The following is a 21,820-nucleotide window of genomic DNA, read 5'->3' as shown; positions in this document are numbered from 1 at the left end:
CATTACACAGCCCTTAATGTGTGTATGGGTATACCTAAATACATGTGTAATTAAAAGATTACTGCATGTAACTTCATTTCTATAAATAATTGTAAGGGGGGGGGATGCCCTTTTTTCCCCCTCTCAAAATGTCTGTGCACGGCCCTGAGCTACAGTGCGTTTACCCGGCCGGTGGTTCCAGCTGCTTGTTTGGTGTCAGTCTTCTCATCCACCTCTCTGCAGGGATAAGGCTAATGGCAAAGTGTCCCCTGGGTCCTGGTACCAATTTCCACAAAGCAATTCAGAGCAAATAGGCATCAAACCTTTGATTAGAACGACTCAAAGATCACCAGGTAGGATTTTTGTTTTCATAAACCACACGATTAGCTCTGTGATTGGACACTATAGAACTATGTACACACGTATATTATACATGACGTTTAATATGTTATTATTAAGGTTCACGTGTTAATGTTTCAGGTTTTTAAGCATGAAAACTTCCCTGCAGGACTAAATCTATCTGCTGCTTAAATATGCATTAATGTTAATTAATGTGGATTGTCCTTTTTAAATAAATAAACATAACCATAGTAGACAAGAGATTAAAAAGTGTGTGTGTGTGTGTGTGTGTGTGTGTGTGTGTGTGTGTGTGTTTCCCTTTATCCGCCTCTGTGAGTCATGCAGCCTCTGATTGGTCTGTTCAGATGAAAGGGGCGGGTCCAGAGGAGGGGATTCCCGCAGCTCTAACAAATATTACTTTTCTCTGTCTCCTGTCACTCATTCAGCTCGGACTTCTCTGCCAGACGGTCACTGAGAGTGAGTGAGTGTGTCCATCATGAATGGTGAGTGGCAAAACCTTGATTTAGTTCATATTAATAACACTAATACTACTCATGGTGCTGTGTGAGATGTCAGGACATAATTGAATAAGGAGCAATAATCATGTGTGTGATGTTCACTGCTGACTCCAGTGTAACTGAGTTTATACTCATATGTGAAGCCTTTGTGTAGAAGAACAGGGTTTGATTTCTTAACGTAAACCGTGTGTGACACTAAGTCTGATGAACAACACAGTCTAACTTCCTCATTTCTGCAATGACTGACAGTGTCAGTGGAGTCAGTGTCAGTAATTACAGTACAGCTTCAGCAGGATTAAATGGGTTAATAAGCACTATAGACCGTGAGTGTGTGACTGAAATATGCTTGTATTCTGCTACACCGTCACTACTATTCCCTGTGGTTTTGCATGTATTTATATATAAATATATTTGTCTGATTTGTTTTCCTCCTCAGTTCTTATGCCCTCCATGCTAGGGGACGACCCACACCTGAGTAAGGACATTTTCATTTTAATGCCTCTTGTGTCAAAATTAGGATTTTAGCTGCCCATCTGCACAAGTCAAAACTTGACTGTCCCTGAAAACAGTCACAGAATGTGTTGCAGGGATATTTCACTTCCCCAATTTGTTTAGTTTTTTAGTTTTTTAGACCTGTATGCGTGTCTGTGTGTCATCTTTCAGTTCTGTGTTTGCTAATGTGGCGGCAAAATGAGGAAGGCAGGACAGGCAGGATATTGGCCGTGCCACTTAGTTTTTCTTTTGCCAAACCTACATTTCTTAATCATGTCAGAAATGTAACTGGACTTGTTTCATCCTAACCTACTTAACATCTGCGTATGAGTGCCGCACTCTTGTTGTGCCTGACGCATCTTCAGAACCGTATTTTAGTGTTGCTGAGTTGTTGGAAACGCCCAAAACAGACACACTTTCTGGATCGGTTTTAGTTCCTCTCTTGCGCAGACATCATGTGGGGCATCAAGATTTATGTTAAAGGGACACAGTGCTGATGAACTAAATTCATTAGACATTATATATAATGTTGTTTCAGTATATCTGTGAGATGCATAACTCTCAATATAGACTTTGAGTTGACTAATGTTGTATCTAAAACCTCTCACCTCTCGACCAAAGTTTTCATGATTTCATGTCATTGAATCAATGCTTATTATTACTGAGCCAGACCATTTTAAATTGAACTGTTAAATATGAGATGCAGAACAAACAACAAACTCACCAGTTATGAATACACAGATACAGGTAATTACACAGGATTTTAGGCACCATCGCCAGTTTGTGCCTAAAAAGAAAAGAGGAAGTGAAAGCTGGCGAGAAAGAGCTTTAATCAGTGTCTGTTTCCTGAAAATACCAACGCTAAAACAGCTCTTGTTTGTTCAGTCTGACTTCCTAAAGACTGGTCATAAGACAACGTCCTCACCTTTTTCACAGCCGACATTTTATCGTCATAGTCAGAGAAGCACAGGTCCCACCAATAATATTCATGATGGTTTCCAGTAAGACAGTGAGACAGTTTATACAACACCAGGAGCATGGGACTGTCATTAAATGAACTCAATCGGTGTGGCAGCCATATTTGTTCATGTTTTGTTGACCTGAATCTAATCATTTGAAATCACTAAATCCTCTGAATAGTATTTGGTGAAAGTAGATTTGATAGTAAACTTACTTTCCTTACACAACCATCCTTCCCTCCATCCATATATCCATCCATCCATTCATACATACATCCATCCATCCATCCATCTATTCCTCTATCACTCCCTCCATCCATCCATCCATCCATCCATCCATCAATCAATCCATCATCTCTTTCCCCTCCTCTTCACTGACTCTTTTCTTCATCTGTGCTGTGCAGTGGCTGAGCCGGCGGTCCAGATCTTCGAGCAGCCCCGGCAGCGGGGGATGCGCTTCAGGTACAAGTGTGAGGGTCGCTCAGCCGGCAGCATCCCCGGAGAGAATTGCTCCGACAACAACAGGACCTACCCCAGCCTGCAGGTAAGCCTGCTCAACCCTTCCTCAGTTGCAAAGATTCACATGCTAAGATATATATATATATATATGCAAAGTCTTTAAAGAACATAATTTTTGGCTTTTCTTTTCACATCTTCGTGTCTTTCTATACAAGAGCATTACATTGGTATCAGTATAATAACTGTAACAGCAACCGCCTCCTCTCTATCTACAGATCCTGAATTACTCTGGGAAAGGTAAGGTGCGCGTTTACTTGGTGACGAAGAACGAGCCGTATCGGCCGCATCCACACGACCTGGTTGGGAAGGACTGCAAAGACGGATTCTACGAGGCCGAGTTTGGTCCCGACCGCAGAGTGATTGTGTGAGTTCTCCTCCCACAGTCGTCTCCATCCAACAGCCCCCCTGTCATGCACAGTGTTCACTCACTTCACTGTCACTGTCGTCATCCCTCACTCTCCGTCTTAAGTAGCATGCTGTGATTGGAATACGTCTACACACTCTCTCTCTGTCTCACACACACACAGACACACACACACACACACACTAACACACACACTCACCGCAACATAATTATTTGCTCTCTGTCAGCAGTATTTTGTGTTTCGCTTGACTGTTCCGGAAGACACCCAGTGTAAATAAGTGAGCTCTCAGATACAGAAGAAGAAACTCATTCAGCAAATATTCGCATTCAGGCCCACACACACACACACAGGAAGCATATTTGTTAAACCATGTCTGTGATGAGGATAGCAATATGGGAATTCCCCAAGTGACATCACCCAGAGAGAAAACCGTGTGTGTGTGTGTGTGTGTATGTGTGTGTTTGCATTTGTGTGTGTGTGTGAATGAGTCAGTAACTTTTAGGGTGTGTATAATTTGCACATCCCTCATGTTTTGCTGCATTAAATTCATTATTTATTTAGGATTCCAGCCCTTATATGTGCAAACAGTGAATTATACTAGAGTTCACACAGTCACTAGTATAAAATAAACACAACAAGATTGTTGACATTAAAAGCATCATTGCTTTGATTTGAATACACAGCTTTGTACACAACAGCAACACTTTTTTAGATTGCACATCATTCACACATGGGGCCAGCATGTGTTTTATTTACATATAATAAGGCTGTTACGGTGGTGTCACTTTCTCATGGCAGGACTGTGTTGTTATTATTGACAGTTTCCAGAATCTGGGCATCCAGTGTGTGAGGAGGAGGGAAGTGAAGGAGGCGATCGTACAGAGGATCACCAGAGGGATTAACCCCTACAGCGGTGAGTCCTTCAACTTCCTAGATTCTATCTTGTCATCTTGACATCAGCGCGCCGTCACATAGAGCCGGACTGATGCTGGATCTATTTAGTCCTGATAACAGATCACATAACAGAACAAATCTGATCATGTTATATTGGCTCATATTTATTCTCACAAAAACCAAAAAACTCAAAAAAGAGTGATGACATGTTTGTTCTGCATATATCACACTTGATGACATGAAATGATTAAATCTATATGAACTATCCCACTTGATGCATGCTAGCGAATAGTGTGTGTGTGTGTGCGTGTGTGCGTGTGTGTGTGGGGGGTCCAGGTGGGGACCTAGATCTGTTTACAGTCACAATATGAGAACGGAAAGCAAGTCCCAAGAATATAAATCATAACATTTCAAGTGTTAGGTTAAGTTAGCCTTAGGTTAGGTTAGGTTAGGTTAGGGTTGGTTAGATTTAGGTGAAGTTAGGGTTAGGTTAGGTTAAGTTAGGGGTTAGGCACGTAGTAACTAGTCTCCAGGAAATCAATGTAAGTCAATGTAATGTCCTCTGAAGTCATTGAGACAGGGTGTGTGTGATGCGTACGTGCGTGCATGTGTGATTCCAAAGCCTTAGACATCTTACGATCAACTGTTTTTGAAAAGTGAGCTCTCTTTAGTGAGTTCTAAAAACAATATTAAACTACATAGTTTATGAATCATCTTTTACTAATGCAATTAACGTATTACTAAACTATGAATGAAAGTTTTCAAAAACAAAATAATGTTTTGAAAATGAAGAAAAAATTTTTTTAACTTTTGCATTTCTGCCACACCACTGTGTATGATGATACCAGTGTGTCTCTGATCAGCTAATATCAGCTGATAATATGCTATTCAGACTGCACAGAACAATGAGTGTTATTGTATCGAGTTGACAAGTCTGACTCCTGCTGCTGCTGCTGCTGCTGCTGCTGCTCTCATCACTGCTGTTTATTACTTTAACTGCTGCTGCGGCTGTTGTTACTGTCAAACAGGTTCAAAACAATTCAACAGAATTTATTTCTCGTGCCCGCTGACCCAGTTCTCAGGCAGCAGAGAAGAGTTTTCCTCACGTTGAGTCAAAAAATGAGCTCTGGCGCTATCTTCAGCGGGGCCATTTCCTCTTGTGTGCTGCGCGCTGTGCTCGTCCCCCGGTGCAGGCAGACGGCCGCTCTCGTGTACAAACAGGCGTTGAGCTGACTTCCCCATTCTTGGTCACAGTTGCTCAATTCAGCACAGTGCAGGAGGCCACGTGAGAGCTGGGAATGCAGGATTCATTAACAGGGGGGGTTCCCCAGCCCTCAGAGATGATGATAAAAGTAGGGTATGGTGCCTCGCAGGTCTGAGGAGAGAATGGGCGGCCTACAACCAGTTTTTATTCACACATGCAAGCTTCACTTTCTCTCTCTCTCTCTCTCTCAAACATAGATCCTATAGTTATTACTGATATCAAATATTTAGTTTGTTTTAAGGTTGGATTGGGAGGATTTGCGAGTGGTGACTGAAATTGCTTCAAGTGGCTCTAACTGGCCTCAGTGACCTGGAAACCATATGTTATATATTTAACATGGTCATTTGCTCTTACGTTATGATTTATTTCCTCCAACAAGGAAGCTATGTTTTTGTCTGCGTTTGTTTGTCTGTCTGTCTGTTAGTTAGCAGGATTACACAACAACTAGAGGACGTATTACCACAACACTTGGTGTGAGGATGCGGTATATGGGTCTGGTGTGGATCCAGATTATTTCTTTCTTTAACATTATGAGACACCAACCTTTTGATTTCTCAGAGTATAATTCATGGATCTTGGTAAAAAAAAAAACAGACAGGGTTACTGTCTGTGCTTGATGAAGCTGATATTTGGGGAAATCTTATAAGGCCAAGCACTGTACACATATAGAATATAAGACCTAAACTGACCTAAAAAAAAGAAAAATGAAGCTGTGATACAGATGGTTCTGTGTGATATGAACCCCCGAACCCATAGCTGACATTTATAGACTTCTGCTCTATCGACTGAGCTTCACCATGTTAATCTCTATTCTCTTACCTGCATTAGAGCAAAGAGCAAATTTAGGTTTTCGAAATTCTGCGAAGTCGAAGTTGAGAAACAGCAGCGTGTCATGTCGTTACTGCGACCAGTGAGGATATTTTTACTGTGTGATTCCTGTGGTCGAGGGTCATGCAATTAGACACGTCTTACAAAGCCAGCTGTTTGGATTCGTGGCTGAAAAGAGACAGAAAAAAGTTTCACAAAAGTCTTATTTACATTTATCCAAAATACCACTGGGTAGATTTATATCGCTGTTTCAAATCTGCCCTTTTTTATTCCTTAAAAGAGCAGTTTTAGAGTGACAGACTTTGAGTGGTTCACTGTCACAAAGATTTGATGGATTCTGATAAAAGGAAAAAAAAAGCATGCGAAGTATGGACCATTATTCACCATAGGGAGGTTGGATGTGAGCACATAACCAGAGCTTTGACTAATTCATTGGACAAACATGATCGAGATCTTTGTTGGTGTTTTGTCACGTCCATCAGTAGCAGCCGTATAATTGTTGTTTTAAAAGATGTCTGATAGACGCGTGCTGCAGTGGAATGTGGTTTCAGATGAAGCGATTTTATGAACAACTAATCATACAAAAGTGCAAGATTCAGAGTCTTTGGTGCTGTGACGATGGATATAAAACTGATTTGGGACATTTGATCATTGTGTATCTAGTGCAGGTCGTCTTATTGGTCAGGTTGCAGGTCGACGTGACTCCACCACAGACGCAGTGCAACACGATTATTGCTGCAGACGGTTTAATGGGCAGCTGGTTGTTTTGACTTTTTCAAACTCTCCCTTCTCTTCAGCTCAGTTCTGCTGCGGAACTCAGCTGCTTCCTGTGCTGTGCTCAGGTGGCTGTGTGAGTGCAGAAGGGTACACCCACCTCACCCCCACACCTTCACACACCCACGCACACAAACCTTTCCTCGTGCATGTAATATGTTGCTCGAGCTCCATCTGTAGAATATCAGAGACCTCTTAACCTTACAAAGGGGTTGAGGTCCCTGTTTATTTGTCGAGAGCTCACATCACCTACTCTGGAGGCGACACAGAGCTGAATAGTGTGTGTGTGTGACGTAGAAAATGATGTTGTGGTAATGCACCTGGTAAAAGTTTGCTGGGCTCACATGAGGAACAGTTCTTAAACAATTAAAGTGATCAGTGTGTTTATACAGTGCATTATGTTGAATCACTAATGCTTTATAAATCACTGAGTAAAAGACAGATGCAAAAAATAATTTTATAATCCAGTGATTTAAGCTTCAAATCCATATTCAGATATTCCTGGCTGCTGATATCTGTGCACTAGTTTTAGTCGTATTTCACCGTTTTTGTCGCTGAACATTATTTCACAAGCTGTAAATCTCGCCGAGCTCGTAGTTTTGCCACTTGATGTAAGAACAATAGTGATAAAACCCTCACAGCCACACCTATCAATTTAAATCACTATAAAATATGTCAGCAGCAGATTTCTGGCCTTTCTCATGTTTTTACAAAATGATTTAACACCACAGGCTTCTGAACTATTTCAGAATATGATTCCACAAGCCTCAAATTCTTTGTGATTCTAATTTGAGGCCGTACAAAACATATTATTGTCATTTAGAAGTCGGTGGTCACTTCAAAGTCAGTGCTGGATGCTGGTTGGTCGGCGCTGTTGAATATTAATGAGCACTGTTTTAGAGAGGGGTTATTTTTGCCACTTATTCTTCCTCTTTTGGTCTTTACTGGATGGGATGGATTCCTGTGCTGGACATGGTTTATCTACTTGCCTTTTACTCTTTTATTTGCGCAATGTTTGTATCCACACCATCCTCCATGTCGTTTGTGCCTTAAAGCAATTTCACTTTGAAGCAGATTTCAGAGGGAATCTGACCTGCCACAGTATGTTCTACTACACTCTGTAGCTATATGTGATGTAACTTTTATATTTGATTCAGTTATTGTTGGCCTCAGCCTCAGAATAAAACTGAAGCTTTGTGAAATAGTGAGTCATGCAGTGGAGACAGTGTTTGTGGTGGAGCAAAGCACCTGCTCCCCTTCTTTCTCACTCTCAGTCTACCCCCACATTCATGCTAACCACTCACCTCACACTCTCCCCCGGCCCCCGGCCCCCCACCGTCACCGTCACCGTCCCCGTCACCGCCACAGCCACTGCACTGACGTAGCCTCATGCAGCCTCATGCAGCCTCATGCAGCCTCATGCAGCCTCATGCAGCCTCGATGCCCAGTGACACCGAGCCCCAGGTTCTTTCCACCATGCACATTCCCTCACCACTATAGTTTTACCTGCTGCCCACTTTCCAGCACCTGTCCCTCGTCTGCCTCGTTCGACAGCACGGCTCCACAAACACATACCACACATTAGGACGAGCAACTTGGTTCCATCACTTTTGGTTGCGCTCTCATACGTGGGCTCGTCTTCATTTCTCCCTCCTTCAGTTTCTCCACTGTGTGTGTGTGTTTTTGTGGGTCTGTGCCTCCTACAGACGATAAACCTGGTGACCAAACAGAAATGTGAAATAGAGCAGAGCTGCATGCAGCTCAAAGACTTGATGTTGTTGTTGTCATTAATTGACACTAAAACTCTTCATAAACTGGACATACACACCCAATACAAAGCATATAGTATGTTAAGAAAAACTCCCTCAAACTGATTCGAAGAAAGGAAGCACGTGTTATGACCTGTTAAGAGAAGTCACAATTCTAAGCAGCCAGAAGCGCTTGATATTAAAGTAGCTGAATCAGCGATCTGATGACGAGTGGATGAAGAGCTGAGGTAGATATACTGCTGGCATGACGGGAGGCAGGTGTACAGACAGACAGCCAATCAGGTCGCTGGAAGAGAGGGAGCAGCACCATGGCTACACACACACTCAGAGACAGAGACAGACTGAGGAGGTGGAAACACCAGGAGAAAACAGGGAAACGAAAGGGAAAGAGTCAGGAAACAAGCTACATGTACTCATTTGGCATTAAAGGAATCGTCATAAGCAGCTTGAAACGATGACTGAATCTAGGTGTTTACATGACATTGAAAGTTTATTATTTTTTATTTATTGTTTTTGAAAGGGACCATGTACAGTGAAAAACATAAATGTCACCATTAGATGCACTGTACCAGATTATAGCCTGAAGCTTGTTCACATCTGGAGCCCCTTCACAGGTGAGAATAACACAAGACACACAGTGTAGTACAAGCAGAAAAGCACATCATAAGAGCAGAGCTCGGGGTCAGTGAGAACATTGCCGAGCAGCTTTCAACAGAGTTGGTTTTAAAAACTCTGATAGAGATGCAGCTCCTCACATCGTTTTGTTTTCTTATATTGTAATTATATTGTTTTATTGTAATGAAGTAACACATCAAATATAATGGTTTAAAACCCTCGTAAATATTAAGCCGCTAGTCCACTGTCTGTAGCTTCATATTTCACAGACTGTGTAATGTTATAAAAGTTATAAAATAACCAGAGCCACACTGACATGTTTTGGCTGAATCTGATATTTAATATCAGAGCTTGTGAGCTTGGATTGAAACATTTCTCACTAAAACGCTCATGGAGACGTGAGGAGAAGCCTAAAATGACCAGTGAGTTTCTAGTTGTGTTTGTTTTTTGCTTTTTTTCACTTCTGACCAAGCAAAATCCAAACAGACTTGTAACTGCACTTGTGACCTGTGACCTCACTTGGAACTGAGCCCTGAGAGGAGTGATGGCTGCTGCCAGCAGAGCATGCAGAGACAGAGCGGGAGAAATACCAAGCTACAGTACAGCTGTCTGCACTGAACTCTCCACTGGCACTCTCACAAAAGATGAGGAGTTCCCCTACATGTTGTCTGCAACCACACTGCAGCTTTTTGTTGTATATTGTAGTGTTTCTGTCGGGAGTACACATGTGTTATTAACCAAAGTCTGGTATCTGCTGAGAAACACATTGTGACAGCCTGAAAAAATACACCAACAAAGTCAAAGACGTGAAATTTGACTTGACACTGGCTCATGTCTCACCACTTTCACTCACGTCAGGAGCCCCATGGTCACTCATGCAGGAGACGCATCTGTTGCCTCTGTGCTGTGCACACGCTCACACTTCTTTCCACCCTGTGGTATCGTCGCTGAGCGTCACCGTAGCGGCAGATTGTAGGTGGGGATGGCCTCAACATGAGCACGACAGATAGAAATTAAAAGATGGAGGAAGAGAAAGTAGGCAGATGTGAAAGCTTTGGTGTGTGTCGGTGTGTGGGCGTCTCTCAGTAAAAGCTCTCCCTGCAAGGTGTGTGTTGTCTCTGAGGGTGGGACGTGTGACGCTCTCATGTCTGTGTGTGTGTGTGTGTGTGTGTGCAGATGAAAATGTAGGCCGAGGACACTTGAAAAAGCTTTCTGTGACGTGCTGAGCTTGATTCAAGGTTGAGGTTATGGCAACATCCTACAGATGTGACAGAAGCATAAGAGAATTGATGAGAATTTGTATCTTGACACACAAGAGACATTGAAGAGAGCCAATATTAATCACCATAAACAGATTTTGCAACAGATTTTTAAAATTTGACTTCTTTTCCATTTACTTTTGGTCTTAATGACACATACTTACTGACACATTTAAAACTGTTTATGGAGGTCAAGGCGATGAAAAATTATACTTTCAACAGGACAGTCTCATAATTAATGTCCCAGTCACATTGAAATGACATCTGCTCCATCTGTCCCAAATTTTTGTTGCACTGTCCAATTGTTGTTTCCCAAAGCTCTGAGCACCGCAAACAATTCATTCCATTTACTTTCATAGTATTTAAGTGGCTGCAGACTTAAGTAATATACTACTCCTGACCCTCAGATATACAGGTGGAATGTACGGGTACCTGCACTTTGGTGTATTCGTCTACCCCACCACAATCCAGAGGAAAATGTTAAACGTTTAATGCCACCACATTTATTTGATGGCTGTAGTTACGGGCTACTATTTGCAAATTTATATTATTAGAAAAAAATATGCTGAAATATCAACCATATATAAAATTATTCAAATTTGCTTTGCGATGCAGTTTGATCCTTTTGCTCCTCTGCTGCTTGTTTTTCTGTCAGTAAATATGACTTGAGTCAGCATCAGTGTGTTTTTATTCTCATATTGACGTTCATGTCTGTGTGTGTGACCTCAGTGCCACGTGAGCAGCTGCTGCAGACCGAGGAGTACGACCTGAACGTGGTTCGCCTTTGCATCCAGGTTTTCCTGCAGGATGAGAATGGGCAATACACCCCGTCGCTCAACCCCATCGTCACCAACCCCATCTACGACAACAGTGAGTTGGTTGAGCTCTCTCTGCGTTAACTGCGTTCATGCTGACATCATGTTAGGGTAATTACAAGTGATGAAATTGCCATACGCGAGAAAACAGGCTGCCTGAGGTTAGATGTGTCCGCGTTATGGTTCAGTTGATAGTCATGATGATGATGTGAAATTAAGGTAAGTGCTAATATTAAAGCCATCCCATGCACTTACCTAGATTTGTATCAGTGTCCTATTAACTGAAATGCAGTGACAATAATATTTATTATGCAATAACTAAGGAGTCATACAAGGAGCAGAATTGCCATGTTCATAGACTCAGTGTATGTTTGTCCAGTAGATATCCTCTCAACACTGTTTCAAGTGTTGCACTCAGTTATCTACTTATGTGTTCCTCACACACATTGAGAAAGGGGAAGTTCTTTATACGCACTAACCCTCAAACTACACTGTTGCCATGGAGCACTTCCTCTTCTGACAACACGCATGTGACATGTGACTCAACCTGGCGAGGCTTCAACTGTAAACTAACTGTGCTTTCTTTTTCTAAACTGAGGCAGATCCTCACACTGATCATTTAAGCTGCTCACACCTGCACAACAGTAGATTTAGCAAAGGCAGATCCTGACATTATCATCCTATGAAAAAATGTATTATTTGTATTATGTGCCTGCCTGTTTGGAATGGCCTATGTTAATGCCCTGTAGCAACTACATCATTATTTGTTGTCATGAGTGAGTCCTCCTAAAACATATCTATACTGTCACTTTTTTATTGTTTGTGTGTTAGAATTTGTTTGCAGAGCTTTTTATAAGCAGTCTATGGTGCAGAGTGAATTTAGAAAATCTTGTGTTCATCCTACCTGGTTTATCTGCAATGAAGATTTTGTTGTCAAGGTTTTAAATAAAACAAAACTTAATATCCTTCATTACTGTTCACATGTGTGGCTTATATATAAGATTAATGTATTTAAATAGCGCATTTCTAGTCTTGATGACCACTCAAAGCGCTTATGGGTTATATGTGGTAATAACTTTTTCCTGCATCATCAGGGGCCCCAAATACAGCAGAGCTGAGGATCTGTCGGGTCAACAGGAACAGTGGCACTGTCAAAGGAGGAGATGAGATCTTCTTACTGTGTGACAAAGTACAGAAAGGTACAACTATCAGTATTGTGTATAATCCATCAGAATTTTTATTGTTGACACACTTTACAGTATTTTTCTTATAGCTTGCATCTATTTTCTCTTCATTCATCTCCATCCAATCAATTTACCCATAAATTAATTTTGCTTTTCATAGCTGAAGCACCCAACTCTTTGCATGTTTATTCAGTTTCCCATTCCTGTCATCCCATCATCCCCTTTACCTCCAGATGACATTGAGGTGCGATTCTACTCAGCTGACGGCTGGGAGGCTAAAGGCTCCTTCTCCCAGGCTGACGTTCATCGCCAGGTAGCCATCGTCTTCAAGAGTCCTTCCTACTATAACACCTCCATTACAGAGTCGGTCACTGTGCACATGCAGTTGCGAAGACCTTCTGATCAGGAAGTCAGCGAGAGTATGGAGTTCAGATATTTGCCTGATGACAAAGGTGAGCAATAAATGCCTTCTTTCAAACTATCACCGTTCTTCTGTGTCTGATGGTGGTAGCCAGCCAATCAGACCCAGTTCTCAGTTATTTTCATTTGATTTATGTGAACGTTTCCTGTTTGCTATAGACCCTTACGGCTACAATGAGAAAAAGCGCAGAAGAGAGCACTTGATGAAGATATCAGGATTGTCAGGTAAAAGACATTTCACATGAATGAGCATTTCCTTTGTATGTCAACACACATGAATTTATTGTAACAGAGGTTTCTCCCCATCCTTCAGGTGGTAATTTTTCTGGTCTGGCTTTGAACAGGCCAAAGGCAGTGTCACAGACTACCATGAGTCATATGCGTAAAGGTAACTGCTTTAATTTGATTTCCCTCAAATAGGAATCAACATTTTAAACCAGGTTTGGATAATACTGCCCTGTGATTACACTAAATGTAACTATCTGTTTTCCAGACCCAAACATGTACCTAAGGACACACCCCATATCTACGATACAGCAGCAACCTGCTATGTTCACCCAACCTTACCAACCAGGGCCCCAGAATGTGATGATGACACCACAGGCGCGTAATCTACAAATGAGCCAATCATGGGCAAACCCCAGCGCAGGACTCTCAATGGAAACAGTCACCATAAACCCATCTGTTGCCATAAACAATCTGCCACGTCATACTACTATCAGGCAACAGCAGCCAAACCATGGATCTAGTTACTCCCACAGAATGGGGCACAACAGCTGTGAGAATAACGCCCTACCCCAGCTCTCCATAAGGGACTTGCAGTGCTTGGATACAGCCCCCCAGTCCTCTGTAATGAGCCAGTCAGAGTCCCAGCCACTCTTCCACATGCAGCACCAAAGGGATGAGCAAGCATCTGAGAGCCAGGCCCAGAATCATCTAGGCAACCAAAACCAGGGTCTCCAGACTGTGTGGCCCACTTTCAATACCCTCAATGCAGTCCAGAGCCCATTTAACGGGTCAGTACCTGGAGGTGGAGGGGGGTCCCAAGGGCTTGGCTCTTTCCCCTTCCTTGACGGAATGCAAGGGGATGATTTGCTGAAGGGCATAGTGGGAGGAAGTTCTCAGACTGGCTTCCAGCTGAAGCAGGAGCCTCAGATGAACGTGGGACAAGACACCCATGCCTCGCTCATGCAATCCCAAGGAAATACTTATACCAACTTGCTTCCTCGTCCTATGAGCAATGGCACGAATATGGATCAAGTGATACACGATGGTAGTGGCAATAGCCAGGCTTTCAAAAATCTGCAGAATCCTTACCCAAACAACAGCATGGCCCCAGATAATCACTTTTCAACATTGGCTGACTGGATCGAAGCAACCCGGCAAAGCGAGTAGAGGCAGTGACATATGTCGTATATATTATCTTGTTTTACCTTATTAATCCAGAAATGTTGCTCTCTCCCACTTTGGCATGGTAAGGCTCAGTGGGGACTTGGGTTATTTCATCTGTGGGCATGAGACCAAAATTATTGGCAAGCATTTGGATTCATAACCAACCATTGTTTTGTTGTTTCTTGGTGGCACAACCGATTACTGTCTATATTCCTTTTTGGAATTGGTCTTTGCTTCCAATTATAAATCAGTAATGATACATTTCTTCCTAAATCTATCAACCAAAATTTGGTGTTTTGGCAAGTTTAAGGCCATATAGCTCCAGAAACTTCCATCATTTTATATCAAGGAGACTTTATTTCAAGGTCATTCCATGATCGGTGTAAAGTGTGGTTCTGATATTGTTCTACCCCAACCCTCTTGGTGTGCACCATTCACTCCCCCTAATTCACTTATTGGTTTGGCATCCAGCTGGTGGTTTTCTCCAAATGACTCAATAAAACCGAGCTCACATTTCTTCACTTGGTTTCTGCAAGGCTAAGACCTGCACGTGGATAACCTCTGCCTAACGCCGGGTTTACACCGGACGCGGAAGCGCCGCACCACGCCGCGCCATTCTCAAGCGCGCAGCCGCCTGGCTGTTCACACCAGCCTGCGATTCTGCTTTCTCCGCTTGTTGTTGTACCCGTTGAATGTCGGGGTTCGGGGGTAAATGATGATGGTCTTAATAGCCCCCCCCACCACCCCTCTCTTTCTCTCTCTGTCTGTCTGCTTGTGTGCTTGTAGTGGATGGGCAGATGGGGAAATTTAATTATGTGATTGGGAAAATTGGGAAAATTAAAACTCCAGGACAACAGAAGGGGAATACAAAGTATGGGATGCATATTTGATAATTTATATCATATAAAATATGTCATTTATATCGTTTAAAATCATTTTTCAGTGTATTTCCTGGCGCGATACGCTCGCGGCAAGCGGAAAAAATAGACCCGACGCGGAAACCATCGGTGCAGGGCGCGAGGCGCCCTTGGCGCTGCGCGGCGCATCGCAGCCTATGTGAACGGCACAATTGAGTAACAGGGGGGCGGAAAGGAGGCGCCTGGCTTTCCTTGGCGCGGCGCGCCGTGGCGCTGCGCTTCCGCGTCCTGTGTGAACACGGCGTAAGGCTGTAAAGATGATAATGATCTCATCAAATGATACGCTGATGGTTTCCAAGAAAGTTAGATTTTTAAAGAGGTGAATGTGCTTCTCGCTTTCTTTCTTTCTTTCTTTCTTTCTTTGTCTCTCTCAGGTGAAGTTGGATTCACTGTCAACATACTGTATAGAAATTAATGTTTTCTTTGGTGTTTGATGCTAAAGAAAAGTGAATGTTAGAGATTTTGAAAATACAGCATACAAATGGCTTATCATCATGGGTTTACTTGTTAATGCTTTTTAAGAGATTTATACATATTATATGTGTCAGTTAAGGTGTGCAACTGTTTCATTGATTTCTTTAACAGAGCTGTTAAATGCTCTCTGTATATACATGTTAGCCATAGTTGAGGGTGAATGCAGAAACTATGCTGAAACACTCAAGAAGTGGCAAGGTACTGAAATTTCCATTGAGGAAGTGGGAGGAAGCACATTCAGTGGTGCCTTTCCTTGTAATGACTATGTCATACCAGTGATCACATGTATTATCCAGAGTTCTCAGAGCATTTCTACCAGATGTTTTATAGATAAACATGTAATTTTTTTGTTATTGTTGTAAATGTTCAACTGATGCTCTTAGGGACTGTTACACAGAGTTCTTTGTGACTAGACACATGGCTGATGTTGGAGGAGAACCTGGTGGAAGCCTGCAGAGCAACTTTGTTACAATCAGCCCAGCTCAGCCTACATGCTTTCTGACTTATATATCTTCCAGAAGCTTTTGGATATTATTTTGTTGACAGCTTTGTAAGTTTTGCTTTTTTTGTTGTTGTTTTTTTGTACTGAATCTTTTCTTAATAAATAAAAACTTTGTCCACATCTTTTATCATTTTATGTCTTGTTTGTATTTTTAAAAAAGGTATAAAAAAAACTGCATGTGCAAAAATATATATTTATGTAAGTAATGATGCACAACAAGGTGTCCAAACAAAATAAATCACGGAGAAGGTCAATCTGTGGCACATCAGAGTGCAATATCCCAAACATTACAAGACCACAAAATACATTTATTATTTGTTCATATGATATAATATAATCAATTACTATCAATTTTGTAGGATTGTGTCAAATTATGATACCAAAATGTCATGGCCAACATAAATAGACATAAATACTTTGAGCGAAACTTGTTGCTTTCATGTCCAGACACAAATCTCAGAGTACTTTGTGCATTCATCTTTATAAATAATTATTTATCTATAATCTATTTTAAATCACTTTTAAAACATTTTCCATTTTCTGGCCGAATCAACCAGTTGAAATGTGAGTGAAAATATCTGACCATTAAATCTCACAAAGAAAGTTTAATAAAAATGTACTGATATTTTCACAAGTATGCTTTTCTGCTAACTCCCCCAGTATGGGATAAGAGGATTGATACCATTAGCATAGTGTAGCTCAGGTTAGCATAAAGACTGAAAGCAGAAACCCCACATAAAATTGCAAAAGGCCAAATCTGAACTGTTGGTCGGCTGTTGTCAGGCTCTCGCACATTTGAAGCATAGTTGCAAGACGATGCTGTACCTTCTTCCCTCACTGCCTCTGTGGGACATGGCAGAACACGATAGTAGGAAATGTAGTTTATGGCGGGAAGCAACCGCACTGCAAGAAAGAAAAAGGAAATAAAAGTGGTTCTTACAGCAAAGTAATCAAGTGTAGCTAGTGATCAATTTACAATAAAGTAGCCTTAAACCTTGTTTGCTTCTTTTTCTACAAAACAGCAAAACCAAAATGCTGATGTCTTCCAAGCCATGTATGCTGTCCGTATGCCGACGCCTCTTTCTTGGACGTTTTGATACAGAATAACACATATGATCAAGGCAGCAAGGCGAAACAGCTAGCAAGGCTCATGTCTGAAGATAACAAAATTTGACTTTTTCTGTACAGATTCAACATTAAACAAAAATAACGTTAGTTAACTGACCTTAAGACGTGGTGGGGGATAATTTTGTGGGGGCACTATTAAAATATTTGTTCAAGGTAATTTGTTCTGTTAATCCTAAGCGACTGTTTATACGCCCACTTGTGGTCAAGGAGAACTGTTTCAGTTTGTAAGATTTTAGAAAAATTTGGTTTATGATGGCTCGAACATACAGTACACTGAAATGTGCATCTGAGAAACAACTTCATTTAAAACTCTTAATATCAGGCTTTTGTACAGAATACAGCCCAAATTTGTCACCAGTTGCACAACCAAGACAAAGTGACTATTACTACTATTATTGATACTGTCGATCAGTGTCAGCTGCATAAGTTAACGTCTGTTATTAACAAGTCTCATCTTTTATACATTTTTACTATTCAACTTGTAAATGCATGCACAACACCATTATATATGAACTGACTCTTTTTCTATATTATACAAAGCCTGGTTTAATAAAAGGTTTAATAATAAAAAACAGACCCGTTTGCATAGTAACACTGTGTAGTGATAAACTACAAAAGTGTTCCTCAGGTTTATTTCTCACATTGTTTCATAGATAAGTGTTTTTTCCATATGATCTCTTGGCCTATCAGCTTTCTGAAGATGTCCCTTCTAGTTCCTCCTATTTCATGTCACTTGAAATCTATTGACTCATCTTCTCTATTGCAGCAAATTTCCTCATGTTTTCAGACACAATCTGTCTTGTACCTTATGTCTGACCTACAGTACATGGGTAAGATAAAATCTGGGATGTCGTAGTCGCTATGTCATCTCCTGTTGTTTGGGTGCAATGAATTTTTGGTTATGTACGTGATTTTACATGAAATAACGCATAATTCTGACACATGCGAAACTCACCATTACCTCAAGGTTTCAATAATGTGGTGGTAAGAATGAGGGTAACGTCCACTAAATATCTGTCTAAAATCGTCAGTCCCGGTAGTGGAACCTGATGTTAATGACGCCGTTTCGAGATTTTGAATGTCAGGGCTTGTGGACACTTGGATGACACCACACGAGCAGTATGGAGGCATTTTATGTTTTTTTTCTGTTGTGTTTATGTTTTTTACGTCTGAAGAAGGACTCACAAGTTACTTCAATTGTATTGAGCTGCAACTCTGTTTACCCTTGAGACTCCAGACTGTTTTGTGGACTCAAACACTTCACCCCTCCATCGGCATAGTGGTGAGTAGATATTGAGTGAATGTTCCTTTTTTGGGGAACTATCCCTTTAATGTCAGAACTTTTGTAGATGTGTGTGTGGAGTATAACTGAAGAAACATGACACTGATGTGTAATGCTGTGAAGTTCCATACTTACTCACCGTTGCATTACAATTACGCCATGATTGATGATTAGGGGACAAATTGACAATCTTAATTCTAATCTCGTTTCTTGAAAAACTCTACGTTCGCTCTCGCCGAGGTAATTTACAGGCAGTGCGTCCTGAGGAGCCACTACCAAGCAACCCAGGATGTGCTACAGTGGCGGTGCTGGTTTTCTCTTGTATCAGGAGACTGACGTAAAGTGCTGCATGTAGCTTCCTTCCTGTCTTGTTGTCAGGAACCACAACGAACCCTGATTTAACCTCAATGCACAGGATACTGTCAATAATCCGTTGGCAGGTTTTGGTTCACCGGACCAAACTCTCTCGTATTTGCAGACAGCATTTAGTACGTTCAATTTAATCTACACTCATACTTGTCATTTTGATTCAGTTATGCTCCTGTAATCAAACTTAAATGACCCTTGCCCTAAATAGCAGTAATGTCAACATTTCTGATTTATATTTACACTAATAAGCCTTTGTATTCTGCAAGGTTTCAGGAGACCTCCACAACAGTCAAAGGTCAAGAGTGTGGCTTAATAACCTTTCCTAAAGTCCTATTGACTCTCCTTTTAGCTCTGTTTTGGTCTGCCAGGTTCTAGTTGCAAAATTCTCCAGTACATTGGACAGCTTGCAACTACTTTTGTTTTACAACCGTTTGCTGCGCTTGGAAACAGGATTGGTTGAAGTGGAAAGTCTGAAACAAAACAGGGAAGTTGTAGCTGTTAAACCAAAACAATGAGATGCTAAAACCCTGAGTAGAGCAGACATGCATTAAGGTTTTGATCTGTAAAAGAATCGAACAGCTTGCAAACAAAATCACAGGTCAGTGGAATGGATGTCTGATGAAATGATGGTGATGCACCTAATGTGTTTGTTCCTGTCATGTTTATTTCAACATAGACCTGTTCACAGATCATTGATATTTTGACATCTTGCTTAATCTGGCATATTTTCTTCTCCGTTGTTGGTCAGTCAATATAGACGGGCCACGGGCTGACATTGACATGTATATGAACTTTTCTTTCTCTCTTCTCACATCTTGTTGTATGTTCTATGTTTTTTCAAATAACTTTTTTGGGCTAATCTAATCTCTGCCTGGTCATTTCCATGTTTATTTCTAAGACAGCATTTTGAAGATGTTAATGCTGGGCTGAGTGTTTGGGTGCGAGTCCTTAACCCAGCACTTACTGGTTCAGAGTCAATAAATACATATGTTGAGAAAGGTTGAACTAGCACTGGGCTGTTTAATGAAACAAGGTATTACAGCATCAAATAAGTGAACCAAATGTCTCCTCTAACTGGCAGAACAATGAAGTAATTCTTTAACAGTCAGGACATTTAAATTCTGCAAGGAGCTGTGCCTGACAGAAAGCTCTTACTGTAAAACATTTCACTGGTGGGTTGGTGCACATGCATGTTATGTGGTGTGTCTGTGTTTGACATCATGTTAGCTCCTGTGCTCACACACAGTTTGTCCAAGACACACGGTGCAGCGTGTCTCTTTGAATATTTCCAAACCACGTCCTGGAAAAGGCCAGATAGACCTGTTTAGCCACCTATTTCCAGTAAGGCCCCTCCTCTGCTGCTCTGTCTCCTCCTCGTTCTCCCCTCCTTCCTTTGAAGCTCACAAACCATCTCACTGCAAACGTTGCTGACGACACCGGCGTGTGGTCACGCTGCACCTGAATGAGTGCTATTATCTCACCAAAGTAAACTGGGGTTATAAAAGGGCAGGCTGTACTCAAACAGCACTGCACACAAACGGGTAGTGGAGGACAGTCTAATTTTATCACAGAGATACGATAATGAATTTCTTGTCTGTTGCAGTTAAACATTCACATTAGGTTAAAACAATTTAAAAAATCTAATATTTGTTTCAAATTACAACACACTTCCTTGTTGTGTGTGAGTGTCTTGCTTAAATGACGAATCTGGACCCCAAAATCTCAAATGTATCCCCTGCCCCATAAATGGTATTAATATTACAGTGATTATTTTTAAATCATGTGAAGGATTTAGATTTTAAGATTCCTCACACTTCAGTCTGCAATAATTCAATAATTCACCACTGAGGGACAAAACATGCTCAATAACGTCCGTTCATTTTGTGACTTATTTTCTAAACCTATCTGAATCACTACTTCTGAGTAAATTCATGGAATGATTCCAAAACAATGTCACAGCCATATTTATTCATCTTTAGCACCTGTAAAATCACTGAGCCGACACCTCTCCGTCAAATACAGAGAACGGTTATTACTCCCATTCTCTGAGAGCAATTTCCCTGATCCTACAATTTGCAAACTTCCTTCAGCACATTTTAATTATAGGTATTGTACCTTATGTGTAGCTAGAAAGGCTCCTCGTGCAAGACCCAACTCATGTTTCAGAGCAGGGAAAATCCCACAAAGCTCTCACTGTGAATGTTTGACCAGAACCGTATACATGCTTGTTACAAAGTGTTTATACACAGGTTGTATGTGTAGCTCTATTGTTTTTTTTAAGTACCACTCTATAGGAGAATACTCTAATTTATGATACTATGATTTATGTTTAAGTTGCCAAATGTGGTATAGTGGAATAGCTGCTCCTGTAATTTATTCAACACTAGATTTACAATATGCTACAAACCCACAACATAAATTTATGAAAAGTTCTGTTGATATTAGACTAATAATATTATTATGCATTATAAAACGTGTAAGGTCTGCACACGCCAAAGAGAAACAAAAAAATAGGTAAAAACTACATTTTAGCTCCAGCTAATTTACTGACTTTATTCTTGTTGATTTTATTTCGTGTGTTTCATGATTCCTTTGGTTTCTTATGGTTGAAAAAGCTGTTTTGTTGCCTCAGTGTTTTAGTTTTCTTGGACAATATACACAAGCAAAAGCTAAATGAGAAAGAATAAAACAGATATGTCCTGCTAAAGCAAGTCCAGCCTTAGATGCCCATCCACACAAAACCCAATATCAAATCAAAACAAA

The 21,820-nt window shown here is 41.1% G+C and overlaps 1 protein-coding gene across 1 annotated transcript; it reads left to right on the top strand.

Annotated features, from left to right (window-relative positions):
- The first annotated feature begins 707 nt into the window (after nucleotides 1-707).
- On the top strand, nucleotides 708-15,080 carry rel (v-rel avian reticuloendotheliosis viral oncogene homolog). Its single transcript, XM_035173287.2, has 11 exons — nucleotides 708-821; nucleotides 1,273-1,311; nucleotides 2,692-2,831; nucleotides 3,022-3,170; nucleotides 3,993-4,084; nucleotides 11,304-11,444; nucleotides 12,484-12,588; nucleotides 12,807-13,025; nucleotides 13,153-13,218; nucleotides 13,307-13,381; nucleotides 13,487-15,080. The coding sequence occupies exons 1-11, from the start codon at nucleotides 815-817 to the stop codon at nucleotides 14,386-14,388; spliced, it is 1,935 nt and encodes a 644-aa protein (XP_035029178.2). The 5' UTR covers nucleotides 708-814; the 3' UTR covers nucleotides 14,389-15,080.
- The last annotated feature ends 6,740 nt before the right edge of the window (nucleotides 15,081-21,820 follow it).

The sequence above is a fragment of the Hippoglossus stenolepis genome, chromosome 12, assembly GCF_022539355.2.
Source record: "Hippoglossus stenolepis isolate QCI-W04-F060 chromosome 12, HSTE1.2, whole genome shotgun sequence".
NCBI lineage: Eukaryota > Metazoa > Chordata > Actinopteri > Pleuronectiformes > Pleuronectidae > Hippoglossus > Hippoglossus stenolepis.
Note: the sequence above shows the minus strand (reverse complement) of the source record. Positions and strands in the feature narration are given on the sequence as shown.

Coding starts and splice junctions, on each gene's coding strand:
- rel (XM_035173287.2), top strand. Junction 1,312..2,691: donor AGGGGACGACCCACACCTGA/GTAAGGACATTT, acceptor TGTGCTGTGCAG/TGGCTGAGCCGGCGGTCCAG. Junction 13,219..13,306: donor GAAGATATCAGGATTGTCAG/GTAAAAGACATT, acceptor CCCATCCTTCAG/GTGGTAATTTTTCTGGTCTG.